Source organism: Oryzias latipes, chromosome 2 (assembly GCF_053564925.1).
Source record: "Oryzias latipes strain Hd-rR chromosome 2, Olatipes_Hd-rR_3.1".
NCBI classification, from domain to species: Eukaryota; Metazoa; Chordata; class Actinopteri; order Beloniformes; family Adrianichthyidae; genus Oryzias; species Oryzias latipes.
This window is the reverse complement of record NC_136238.1, coordinates 1402714-1416274: the sequence shown is the minus strand read 5'-3', so window position 1 is coordinate 1416274 and position 13561 is coordinate 1402714. Positions and strand designations below refer to the sequence as shown.

At 43.8% G+C, this 13561-nt stretch overlaps 1 protein-coding gene, 1 long non-coding RNA gene and 1 other non-coding gene across 3 annotated transcripts; 1 reads left to right on the top strand and 2 right to left on the bottom strand.

Moving 5' to 3' along the window:
- LOC144982566 (uncharacterized) lies at positions 1-1422 on the bottom strand. Its single transcript, XM_078930242.1, has 2 exons — positions 1240-1422; positions 1-1125 (listed from the first exon to the last, which is right to left on the bottom strand). The coding sequence occupies exons 1-2, from the start codon at positions 1324-1326 to the stop codon at positions 37-39; spliced, it is 1176 nt and encodes a 391-aa protein (XP_078786368.1). The 5' UTR covers positions 1327-1422; the 3' UTR covers positions 1-36.
- Positions 1423-1882: 460 nt separating this feature from the next.
- Positions 1883-2192, top strand: LOC144982642 (uncharacterized). Its single transcript, XR_013647301.1, has 2 exons — positions 1883-2023; positions 2098-2192. It is a non-coding gene; the product is annotated as an uncharacterized LOC144982642 (long non-coding RNA).
- Positions 2193-5552: 3360 nt separating this feature from the next.
- Positions 5553-5655, bottom strand: LOC111947950 (U6 spliceosomal RNA). The gene has a single exon (XR_002873928.1). It is a non-coding gene; the product is annotated as a U6 spliceosomal RNA (small nuclear RNA).
- Positions 5656-13561: the final 7906 nt, after the last annotated feature.

Here is a 13561-nt window from a genome sequence, read left to right as displayed (position 1 = left end):
GTGTAGGGGTGTGAGGTACTGGTTGGGCCTGTGAATTTAATGTAAATTTAATTGCTGGATCCAGTTGTGAAAAATGAGGTTGGCTGTTTCAGAGGTCCAATGTATGTTGTCCTTCTCCGTATGGAATGTATCATGGGGGATTTCTGTGAGGAAAGGAACCGTTATGGTCATGGTGTTATTGATGAGCTTAAGATTGTTGCGTTGAACTGGGCTTAGGTGGGACGAAAAGTTCATGATGGGAAAGTAAAGGTCTGCATTAGGGAAGGTCGACTTAGCCTGGCGGAAGAGGCCCTTCAATTGTTTGATGGAGGTTTGCTTGGGGTCCTGATCCTTATTATTAATTCCCACGGAGAATATAACTATTTTAACCTGTGGGTTTGGGGGGGTCTTTTCACAAACCTTTAGAAAATGATAGATCGTGGCCCCAGGATAACTGTCCAGTTGAATCTGGCTGTAGTTGTGTGGAGGAATCCTGTTAATGTTTGAGTCCCCCAGAATCAGGACTGGTTTCCGCGGCTTAAAAGACCAAGACTGAATTTTGCGGTTGGAGCGTGCTTGATGGTAAGTGGGGGCAAAGAGCTTTGGAGTGGTTGGACTAAATGGGGAGGTGAAAAATGATGGGTTAGGCCTGGGTTCCGTGGTCACGGGGCCAAGGGTCCTTTGGTAGACAGAAATGGGGTCTTGTTGCGAAATGTTGTCCTGTAAGTATGAGCCCTCCACTATAGGTGAAGTGTCTGATCCAGGGGGATGTGGAGGATCAGAATAAGAAGGAGGAGCCGGAGTTGGTTCACAAGAAGAAGTATGAGGAGACGAAGGTGTAGGGGTCTGTGGGGGCCGAGAAGAAAACTGGTGAGGAGAGTCATCCATGTTTGAAAGGTCTAGTAGTGAGGTTGGTTCCAAAGAAGGAAGGGGAACCAAGGTGGACTGATCTGGGACATAGCTGGGCAGCGTCGTCCCAACCCGATTGGTTGAGGAGGGCTCAGAGTGGGTTGTTTGGTGGTCTTGTTTGACCTCCACATTCCCTCTCATCATTTTTGCCGACTCCTCCCCTTGCAGGGGTGTGTTTTTTAGGGAGGGAGTGCGCCGCCCAGCCGGATAGCCTGGGGAGCCGGTCCCGTCAGACTGCTGAGAAGATGGACAAATTTCATCAGAAGTGAATACTGAAACATTTGAATGTAGTTTCAAAAGAATAGGTTGTGAAGTTTGGATTTGCATGGGTGGGCGTGGAGGTGGATGTACCTGTGCTAGGAGCGGAAACGCCACCTTGGAGCCAGGTTGAAGTGTCTGGTTAAATGAGACAGAGGGTATAGAAATGGAGGGAACCATGGAGTTTTCTTCAGGGTGGGCCTCCTGGGTTGAGGAGTCTTTCCTGGGAATCTCTGAGGTTCTTTGTGGCCTGGGGGTGGGTTAGGGTTAGGGTTAGGGTTAGGGTTAGGGGTTAGGGTTAGGGTTAGGGTTAGGGGTTAGGGTTAGGGTTAGGGTTAGGTGTTAGGGTTGGGGCGAGAGCTCCACGCTGTAAACCTGGAACCCCCATATGTACAGACCATTTCTGTCTCCACTCAGATCTCGCCCTCCTCTTTAGACCATATAGAATATTTAAAATTTAGTATTTTTTGTGTTGAATCTAAATTCTCACAATCTGATTAGGCTTAGGGCCTTCCAGTCAGAGACGGTTAGGTTTAGGGGCAGAAATCTTTGGGCAGGGCTATATGGAGATGGATTGTGTCAATTATTGGTCTCCCTCTGCTGGACACAAAAATGAAAGGGGGTTACAAAATATGAATGTGTAGAGGGAATGTTTAGCATCTCCCTCTGCTGGACAATGGAAGGAAGAGCAGCCAAGCGTCACCTATGAGAACAAAGATGGTTTTTTCTCACTAAGACCTTTTGGATGGAGGGTGTCTAATTTAGAAATCCAAATTCTTTCATTTTTTCTTCTCTCAGGGGTTGACCATCTGGGATTCATCTGAACGATCGTTGCTCTAACTGAATCCCATCCGTGAAGCATAAAGTGTTGGACCAGGTAAGTGTCTGTGTTTTTTTGTTTTGTGATGTTGTGTCTGTGTTGGGTGAATCTAACTAAGAGAGTGTTTCCAGTCTCCCCAACGTACTGTATCCCACAGGTGGAGCAGGAGATAATATAAATGCAGTTTTGAGAGTGGGGGCTCCCCCTGCATAGAGACGGAAACACATTTTTGTTGTGGTGGCTGCATATCCAATCCAAGTGTTTGAAAAAAGAGGTGAGTGCTCTGGATTTGGGTGGTGTAGGGGGGGGAAGTTTGGCTCCAATTAAAATGTCTTTGAGATTTTTATTCCTCCTATAGGCTGGCAGAAATCTATGCTCCTTGAGCAGACCCTGGCCCTGAACAAGATCCCGGAAGTTCCTCCTGAGGACTCTCACCATCCTGCACGTGGCTGCCGAATATGTTGTAATGATGGGTAAAAGGGGGGATGTATCAATAGTTTTAATTTGTTGAAATGACTTAAAACACTTTCTTAGAAAGGTGCGGGAATAACCTCTTGTGTATAATGCCGAAAAAAGAATTTTGGTGGCCTTTTTAAAGTCTGCCTGTTGGGTGCAGATTCTGTGGAAGCGGAGCAGCTGGGATTTAACCAGACCTGCAAATGTGTGTTTGGGATGAAAACTGGTTTTATGTAACAGTGCATGTGTGTCTGTGGGTTTAAAATAAACTTTAATGTCCAATTTGTGTGTGGTGTGAAAGTCACTTCCCTTAAATGTGGTCATGTCTAGAAAGTCGACTGAAGAGGCGTGGCATGTTGATTTTAGTTTGATGGAAGGGTTGTGGCTGTTGAGAGTCCCCAGGAAGGTTCCAAACTCCTGCTCAGAGTGCGTCCAAACGCCCCAGATGTCGTCGAGGTACCTGTAATAACAGAGCGGCTTTAAAGCACATTTCTGTAGTGCAGAGGATTCCCATTCTGCCATGAATATGTTGGCATAACATAGCTGTGCCTTTAATTTGAACAAAAAATTCTCCATTAAATTCAAAATCATTTCTGTTTAGATTAATCTCTAATAATTGGAGAAGTTCTTTATCTGGTCGTTTTTTGTCTGGGTATTTATGAAAGATTCTTTTAATACTGTCAATGCCCTCTTTGTGGTCAATATTGGTATATAAGCTATCAATATCCATAGTGAAAAGAAAAGAGTCTGCTGGGATTACTAGCTGTTTAATTTTTTCAATAAAATGATATGTATCTTTAAGGTAACTGTCATGTTTATTAGATAACGGATTCAGAAAAAAGTCCAAATATTCTGCTGTATAATAGGTTTCACTCTCACAGTCTGAAACAATGGGTCTGCCAGGAGGAATTTTAGATGGAACGGTCCATTTTTGGGGATCTTTATGGATTTTGGGTAACATATAAAACCGTCTGGGCCTCGGTTGCGAGTTGCCCTGCAGGTAAGTTTTTTGTTTTTTATTTATAAATTTCTTTTTCAGTAAATTATTAATAATTGTATCTACTAGAGGGATTGTATCTAAATAAATGGGTTTATTGAGTTTATGATAATAGGTTACATCATTTAACTGTCTGTAACCTTCATATAAATAATCTTTTTTATCCATAATTACTGTTAGACTGCCCTTATCAGCTGGCTTAATAACTATATCATTATTTTGGGCTAATTCTTTGAGAGTTTTGGTTTCCTCACCACTCAAATTTGGAGTGTTATGAATGATTTTAAAATCATTCTCAAAGTATGAAATATCCTGGTCTATTAAACGGTTAATTTGTGGTGGGAGAGTAGCAGATGGGGGTGTCCAGTCAGATTTCAGTGTGAATGGCTGAGGTTGGATGCTGCTTTTGTCCTTATAGTGAACAGTTAACTTAATTCTGCGATGGTACTCCTGTAAGTCATGTCTGGATTGAAAGGTCAAATTCTTACTGTTACATTTGGAAGGGATGAAAGTAAGACCTCTGCTCAGCAGGGAAAGCTGTGTGAGAGAAAGAACAAAGTTATCACATAGATTCATGACTCCATCTTTCCCCTCCCTCTGTGAGAGGCTTAAAGGGAGCTTCAGTTTAACCACGAAGCCCAGTGTTCCAGAATCCTCTTCGCGGTAGCTGCCGTCCAGTGGATGCTGTCAGTTTGGGTCTCAAAGAAGCCACTGAGTGGGGGGATGTAGTCTGTCAGTTCTTGGATGTGTTGATTTAAATGGATAAGGACGGCTTTTTCATCTGGTGAAAGGTGAGGTGAAAAACTGACGTGAGGGACGAAGATCGTGGCGTCTGGGAATCTCTGTCCTGCTACAGTCAGGGCTTTGATCATCTCTTTCACTGGAGCTTTTTTATCCCTCTGGGATCTGTTGTTGAGGCCGAAGGATAGCAGGAGAACCTCTGGTTCCGTCTGGAAGGTGGCCGTCTTCAGGAGAAATTCTGCATGATGCCATCTGGCGCCAGGAAAACTGTCCAATTGTACATTTCCACCTTTAAAAGGTGGAAGGCGGCTGATGTTTGAGTCTCCTATGATGACCTTCTTCTGTTGTATGTGCAGGTGCCACTCTGTAAATTTGCGGGGCGTGTTGTCGTGTCGTGTTGGAGCACACACCTGCATTTCTGCTGCAGAAGTTGTCGTCTGCTCTGCTCGCTCGATGGCTAGGCGAGATTGCACGCTGGATCTCAGCTTGGAGAGAGTGGCAGGGGTGAGTGTGTGGTACCCTCTGCTCTCCATGGTGCTGGTTTGGACAGGAGGAGGAGGACTCCCTTCTCTGTGGGAGGAGCGTTGGCTTACTCTTCTCTGGCTCAGCGCTGTGATCTGCTCATCTGCTGGTTCTGGCTCCAGAGTGATTTCCTCTTCGGCTTCAGAGTCAGCCTTCTGCATGTCGAGAACTCGTACGACACTTTCTGCAGTAGAGCTTATTTGAGAGCGATTTATGCGTGGTGGAAGAGGGATTACAGGAGAAAGACGAGATGGGGATGTCGGAGGAGAAAGTTCTGTTTCACTTGCCTCCTCCAGGTCAAACAGAGGTGACCAGTCCTCCTGTTGTGGTTCTGTCATGGTCTCCACTGAAACCCGGGAGATTGGCGCAGGTGGAGGCGCTGCGTGGATTTGGGCGATGGTGGTGATCTGCTGACTGCTGCTTTGTGGTGAAGGGGGTGGCCGTGCTGCAGCTGGGCTCTGTGGTCTCGTGGAGGGAGGCTGGTTCACTGGAGGTGATGATGGAGCCAGCTCAATCACAGCATGTGGGTCCTCTTCTGCTGTCTGGTCAGCTGTCTGCGTTGGGAGAGAAGAAACGGCAGCAGCAGGAAGAGGAGCAGGAAGTGCTGTTTCTGTCGTCCTGGCAATGATGACCGCCTGGGCACGGTCTATTGTATCCTGTCTCAGGCGTCTGCCTAAATTACGTTTCGCCCACGTTGTGGCTATTTCAAAGGGGCCTCTCCAGTCCGGTGAAGGAAACTGGGTGAGCTTTTGCATTTCAGAGTCAATGTTCTTTTGATAATGCTCTCTGAGGATGAGAACGGTAGTGAAGGCCCAATTTCTAGCATTGCCGTCAATCAAAGTCTGTGTTTGTAGATTTGGGGATGCTGGTCTAAATGAGGAACGCTTCACGAATTTGCGTGTCATCCTTGCGCAGGGGCCATGCTAATCTTCTCTGTATCGTTCCAATTTTAGTAGATGCACTAGAGAAGGGTTATGGTTAGGGGTTAGGGTTAGGGTTGGGTTTTAGGGTTGGGGTTAGGAGTTAGGGGTATACTGGCCAGTTGGCCAGTTGGCACTGGCCAACTGGCTGACATTGTAGTTTTAAAACAAATGGAGGTTCTATGCTGGATTTGATCCTGGGTTTTCAGAGTGGTAGGCCAGTAATTTCCATATAGTGCCACTGGGAACCCGTGGAGTACTGTGAAGTGGAGTTCTATTTAAACAACTTCATAATAAAAAAATAAATAAATAAATAAATAAATAAAAAAGGGGGGGAAAAAATAGAGAAAAAGCAAAATAAAATAAAAAAGGGTGTGGGGGGAATTTTGGGGCCCTAGAGATAATAAATAATAAGAGATACAGGTGGCTAAGAGGTGGATGGATGCAATAGTGAGTGCTAGAAAATAAGTGCTAAAATTTTAAAGTGCTAAAATTTTAAAGTGCTAAAGATAAAAGCAAGTGCTAAGATTAAAAACACACATAAAAAAACATAAAAGCATGCAAGATTAGGGTCGCATGCATTAATAAATAATCAAAATACAACATAGAACAATTAGGTATTGCATCGTCCACCAAAATAAAAGTGTAAGCCACCATAGTACTTAGAAGTAAAATTTAAAGTCAACTTTTTTTTGGGGGGGGGGGAAAGGGGGTTAAAATAATCTATTGGTACATCACCGGGTAGGTTAACAGAAAAAAAAAAAAAAAAAAAAAAAAAAAAAAAACGAATAAGGGGGCAGAGGTTGTTTTATAGGTGGGGAGTGAAAGCAACGGTGTGGCTAGTCAGGGAGGTCAATCCTCATTTAGGCCGCCCGGGGCCATCGTCCCGAGTCTTTGGATCCAAATTCTCTCTGCTCTCTTTCTCTGCCCACACGTCCATCTGTCATTGTGTTCCAGTCCAGATATTATGAGATGAGTTAAGGGGTGTAGTGTAAAGTGTGAAACCAGGTGGGTGGTAAGTCGTCCTGCCCTAATGTTGTAGAGATGTTGATTAAGACGGGTTTGAATTGAATGTTGTGTCTCTCCAATATAGTGCTTATTGCACAGGGTGCAAGTGATGATATAAACTACGTTTCTCGTGACTAGAGGTAGTGAAGCTAAAATTGGATATGATGAGCCAGTTCTAATATTGTGGATGATTTTCCTGGATTTGAAATGATGGGTCAATTGGGGTTGGGGTGTGTTTTTATGTTCACTGTAAAGGGACGTGACCAGGAGAGACTTAAGGCTTTTATGTTTTCGATATGCTGATATGATTTGGAGGTTGTTAAATGCAGGATGGTGAGCCTTTGAGTTGGTGAAATTCTGCTTGATTATGTGATGAAGTCCTGTTATTTTGTGTGAGAACGTAGATACAAATGGTACCAATTGTGGAGTGTGACAGGGGGGATGTGAAGAGAGGGAGGAATCTGGGGGTTCAGATTCTGGGGCCTGGGCAGGGGGGGGGGTAGTCTGAGAGCGGGTGGGAGCAAGAGAAGCCAAAGTGGAAGACTTTATGGATCTGAGGAAGCGTTTTGAATAGCCCCTGGTTCTGAGACTTTTAAAGAGGGTGGTGGTGGCAGAGTGAAAGTCAAGGGGGTTTGAGCAGATTCTATGAAAACGGATGATTTGTGATTTTATAAGACCTTTAAATGTATGCCTAGGATTATAACTGGTTTTATGAAGTAGTGAATGGGTGTCTGTGGGCTTGAAATAAACCTTAGTCTGTAGGGTATATTGCGTGCTGTTGGTGACTTGGAGAAAGACGGTGGTGTCCAGGAAGTTTATTTCATGTGCGTCAATGGTATGTTTGAGTTTAATAGATGGATGATGGTTATTTAAAATATTGAAGAATTCGGTAAATTGGGTGATGGAATGAGACCAAATGCCAAATATATCGTCCAGATATCGGAGGTAGAGGGTTGGTTTAATTGGGCATTTGGTTAAGGCTTCCTGCTCCCACTCGCTCATGTAAAGGTTAGCGTAAGAGGGGGCAAACCTTTGGCCCATGGCCGTCCCGGTAATTTGAAGATAGTATTGATTATTGAATAAGAAGTCATTATTGTTTAAACAGAGTTCAATTAGTTGTAATAATTCTTTGTCCGGACGTTTGGGATTTGGATATTTAATAAATGTGTTATTAACTGTGCGTAGGCCAAGATGAGTGTCTATGTTGGTATAAAGACTGTTTACATCTATGGTGAAGAGAAAGGATGATTTTGGGACGACCATGGGCCGTAGAATGTCCAGAAAATGGTAGGTATCTTTGATGTAGCTTGGGTGTTGCACGGAGAGGGGGCCTAGAAAATGGTCGATGTATTGGGAGATATGGTATGTGGCACTATTGCAGTCGGAGATTATTGGTCTGCCGGGAGGAACTTCAAAGGGAACCGTCCAGGTGGGGGGTTCTTTATGTATTTTGGGGAGTAAGTAAAAGTAGCGGGGTCTTGGGATGTCAGGTCCAAAGAGGAAATCGCGTTGTTTTGCCGTTATGTATTTTTTCGTATATAGTGTTTGAATTATGTTCCTGAGAGTGACCTGGGTATGTGGTTGCAATGAGTCTGCTATGAGTTTATAATATTTGGAATTTTGATGTTGGCGGTTAGCTTCAAAGAGGTATTGTTAGGGTTAGGGTTAGGGTTAGGGTTAGGGGTTAAAGATTAGAAATTCACCGCCAAAGGCGGTGAACTTCAAGTGCATAGGCCTTCCCTCCGTCCAGAAAGCCAGAATCATCCGCCCCACACTCAAAAATTAGAATAAATGGACTTACATATTCAAAAATTAGGCTCTCATCGTCCTGGATAACTTGTATTTTCAATTTTGTCTCCTCTTCTTTTTTCTTTGCAGGAACATTTCCTCTATTTCCTCAGGTAAGTAGCCTTGTCTTTTCTTTGCAGGATATTTTTCAGGCTCCTCCTGGTATCACTTGTTGCCCAGAGTAATGCATTATATTTCGGACTTCCTGGTCCTTCTTCAGATGCTGAACTGAGCACATTTTGTTTGTATATCCCTTGTGCATGAGAGCTTGGATGGAATAAAAATCCTTTGTCCAAAATCCGGGTCTGATTGCCTTCTGTTTAATTGTGCCTCCGTATGACAGGGCTGCAAGGTGAGTGAGTGAGTTGGAAGAAGCAGGTCCTCTTAAATAGAGCAGGTGGGCGGAGTTAGCCTTTGTTTTGCTCCTGAATGGCTGTGGATCCATGCTTTTCCGAAATTGTCCGTAGCTTTATGGCTCTTTGAAATATAGTCTCACCTATTGTTTTTAGGAGTGGGAGCACACCCCCCCTCACCAAGATGAGGTCCAGACAGTTAAGGAAATCACCCAGCTTGCACAAAACATTTTTCTTTTTCCTCTTCAGTCATTTGTCCTCCAAAAATCCTCTCAGAATAGGTTTTTCTTACTTCTTCACTGAGGTTAGGTTCAGGATTAGGTGACTTGGAAGGTATGTATAGTCCAAAACATCATGTCTGAGAAAAAATCTTTTCTTCTACAGCATGGCAGGGAGTGGGGTTTCAAACCCTGGCACCAGACTGACAAAGGGGCACGAGCTTGTCAGGGGTTAAAGATTAGAAATTCACCGCCAAAGGCGGTGAACTTCAAGTGCATAGGCCTTCCCTCCGTCCAGAAAGCCAGAATCATCCGCCCCACACTCAAAAATTAGAATAAATGGACTTACATATTCAAAAATTAGGCTCTCATCGTCCTGGATAACTTGTATTTTCAATTTTGTCTCCTCTTCTTTTTTCTTTGCAGGAACATTTCCTCTATTTCCTCAGGTAAGTAGCCTTGTCTTTTCTTTGCAGGATATTTTTCAGGCTCCTCCTGGTATCACTTGTTGCCCAGAGTAATGCATTATATTTCGGACTTCCTGGTCCTTCTTCAGATGCTGAACTGAGCACATTTTGTTTGTATATCCCTTGTGCATGAGAGCTTGGATGGAATAAAAATCCTTTGTCCAAAATCCGGGTCTGATTGCCTTCTGTTTAATTGTGCCTCCGTATGACAGGGCTGCAAGGTGAGTGAGTGAGTTGGAAGAAGCAGGTCCTCTTAAATAGAGCAGGTGGGCGGAGTTAGCCTTTGTTTTGCTCCTGAATGGCTGTGGATCCATGCTTTTCCGAAATTGTCCGTAGCTTTATGGCTCTTTGAAATATAGTCTCACCTATTGTTTTTAGGAGTGGGAGCACACCCCCCCTCACCAAGATGAGGTCCAGACAGTTAAGGAAATCACCCAGCTTGCACAAAACATTTTTCTTTTTCCTCTTCAGTCATTTGTCCTCCAAAAATCCTCTCAGAATAGGTTTTTCTTACTTCTTCACTGAGGTTAGGTTCAGGATTAGGTGACTTGGAAGGTATGTATAGTCCAAAACATCATGTCTGAGAAAAAATCTTTTCTTCTACAGCATGGCAGGGAGTGGGGTTTCAAACCCTGGCACCAGACTGACAAAGGGGCACGAGCTTGTCAGGGGTTAAAGATTAGAAATTCACCGCCAAAGGCGGTGAACTTCAAGTGCATAGGCCTTCCCTCCGTCCAGAAAGCCAGAATCATCCGCCCCACACTCAAAAATTAGAATAAATGGACTTACATATTCAAAAATTAGGCTCTCATCGTCCTGGATAACTTGTATTTTCAATTTTGTCTCCTCTTCTTTTTTCTTTGCAGGAACATTTCCTCTATTTCCTCAGGTAAGTAGCCTTGTCTTTTCTTTGCAGGATATTTTTCAGGCTCCTCCTGGTATCACTTGTTGCCCAGAGTAATGCATTATATTTCGGACTTCCTGGTCCTTCTTCAGATGCTGAACTGAGCACATTTTGTTTGTATATCCCTTGTGCATGAGAGCTTGGATGGAATAAAAATCCTTTGTCCAAAATCCGGGTCTGATTGCCTTCTGTTTAATTGTGCCTCCGTATGACAGGGCTGCAAGGTGAGTGAGTGAGTTGGAAGAAGCAGGTCCTCTTAAATAGAGCAGGTGGGCGGAGTTAGCCTTTGTTTTGCTCCTGAATGGCTGTGGATCCATGCTTTTCCGAAATTGTCCGTAGCTTTATGGCTCTTTGAAATATAGTCTCACCTATTGTTTTTAGGAGTGGGAGCACACCCCCCCTCACCAAGATGAGGTCCAGACAGTTAAGGAAATCACCCAGCTTGCACAAAACATTTTTCTTTTTCCTCTTCAGTCATTTGTCCTCCAAAAATCCTCTCAGAATAGGTTTTTCTTACTTCTTCACTGAGGTTAGGTTCAGGATTAGGTGACTTGGAAGGTATGTATAGTCCAAAACATCATGTCTGAGAAAAAATCTTTTCTTCTACAGCATGGCAGGGAGTGGGGTTTCAAACCCTGGCACCAGACTGACAAAGGGGCACGAGCTTGTCAGGGGTTAAAGATTAGAAATTCACCGCCAAAGGCGGTGAACTTCAAGTGCATAGGCCTTCCCTCCGTCCAGAAAGCCAGAATCATCCGCCCCACACTCAAAAATTAGAATAAATGGACTTACATATTCAAAAATTAGGCTCTCATCGTCCTGGATAACTTGTATTTTCAATTTTGTCTCCTCTTCTTTTTTCTTTGCAGGAACATTTCCTCTATTTCCTCAGGTAAGTAGCCTTGTCTTTTCTTTGCAGGATATTTTTCAGGCTCCTCCTGGTATCACTTGTTGCCCAGAGTAATGCATTATATTTCGGACTTCCTGGTCCTTCTTCAGATGCTGAACTGAGCACATTTTGTTTGTATATCCCTTGTGCATGAGAGCTTGGATGGAATAAAAATCCTTTGTCCAAAATCCGGGTCTGATTGCCTTCTGTTTAATTGTGCCTCCGTATGACAGGGCTGCAAGGTGAGTGAGTGAGTTGGAAGAAGCAGGTCCTCTTAAATAGAGCAGGTGGGCGGAGTTAGCCTTTGTTTTGCTCCTGAATGGCTGTGGATCCATGCTTTTCCGAAATTGTCCGTAGCTTTATGGCTCTTTGAAATATAGTCTCACCTATTGTTTTTAGGAGTGGGAGCACACCCCCCCTCACCAAGATGAGGTCCAGACAGTTAAGGAAATCACCCAGCTTGCACAAAACATTTTTCTTTTTCCTCTTCAGTCATTTGTCCTCCAAAAATCCTCTCAGAATAGGTTTTTCTTACTTCTTCACTGAGGTTAGGTTCAGGATTAGGTGACTTGGAAGGTATGTATAGTCCAAAACATCATGTCTGAGAAAAAATCTTTTCTTCTACAGCATGGCAGGGAGTGGGGTTTCAAACCCTGGCACCAGACTGACAAAGGGGCACGAGCTTGTCAGGGGTTAAAGATTAGAAATTCACCGCCAAAGGCGGTGAACTTCAAGTGCATAGGCCTTCCCTCCGTCCAGAAAGCCAGAATCATCCGCCCCACACTCAAAAATTAGAATAAATGGACTTACATATTCAAAAATTAGGCTCTCATCGTCCTGGATAACTTGTATTTTCAATTTTGTCTCCTCTTCTTTTTTCTTTGCAGGAACATTTCCTCTATTTCCTCAGGTAAGTAGCCTTGTCTTTTCTTTGCAGGATATTTTTCAGGCTCCTCCTGGTATCACTTGTTGCCCAGAGTAATGCATTATATTTCGGACTTCCTGGTCCTTCTTCAGATGCTGAACTGAGCACATTTTGTTTGTATATCCCTTGTGCATGAGAGCTTGGATGGAATAAAAATCCTTTGTCCAAAATCCGGGTCTGATTGCCTTCTGTTTAATTGTGCCTCCGTATGACAGGGCTGCAAGGTGAGTGAGTGAGTTGGAAGAAGCAGGTCCTCTTAAATAGAGCAGGTGGGCGGAGTTAGCCTTTGTTTTGCTCCTGAATGGCTGTGGATCCATGCTTTTCCGAAATTGTCCGTAGCTTTATGGCTCTTTGAAATATAGTCTCACCTATTGTTTTTAGGAGTGGGAGCACACCCCCCCTCACCAAGATGAGGTCCAGACAGTTAAGGAAATCACCCAGCTTGCACAAAACATTTTTCTTTTTCCTCTTCAGTCATTTGTCCTCCAAAAATCCTCTCAGAATAGGTTTTTCTTACTTCTTCACTGAGGTTAGGTTCAGGATTAGGTGACTTGGAAGGTATGTATAGTCCAAAACATCATGTCTGAGAAAAAATCTTTTCTTCTACAGCATGGCAGGGAGTGGGGTTTCAAACCCTGGCACCAGACTGACAAAGGGGCACGAGCTTGTCAGGGGTTAAAGATTAGAAATTCACCGCCAAAGGCGGTGAACTTCAAGTGCATAGGCCTTCCCTCCGTCCAGAAAGCCAGAATCATCCGCCCCACACTCAAAAATTAGAATAAATGGACTTACATATTCAAAAATTAGGCTCTCATCGTCCTGGATAACTTGTATTTTCAATTTTGTCTCCTCTTCTTTTTTCTTTGCAGGAACATTTCCTCTATTTCCTCAGGTAAGTAGCCTTGTCTTTTCTTTGCAGGATATTTTTCAGGCTCCTCCTGGTATCACTTGTTGCCCAGAGTAATGCATTATATTTCGGACTTCCTGGTCCTTCTTCAGATGCTGAACTGAGCACATTTTGTTTGTATATCCCTTGTGCATGAGAGCTTGGATGGAATAAAAATCCTTTGTCCAAAATCCGGGTCTGATTGCCTTCTGTTTAATTGTGCCTCCGTATGACAGGGCTGCAAGGTGAGTGAGTGAGTTGGAAGAAGCAGGTCCTCTTAAATAGAGCAGGTGGGCGGAGTTAGCCTTTGTTTTGCTCCTGAATGGCTGTGGATCCATGCTTTTCCGAAATTGTCCGTAGCTTTATGGCTCTTTGAAATATAGTCTCACCTATTGTTTTTAGGAGTGGGAGCACACCCCCCCTCACCAAGATGAGGTCCAGACAGTTAAGGAAATCACCCAGCTTGCACAAAACATTTTTCTTTTTCCTCTTCAGTCATTTGTCCTCCAAAAATCCTCTCA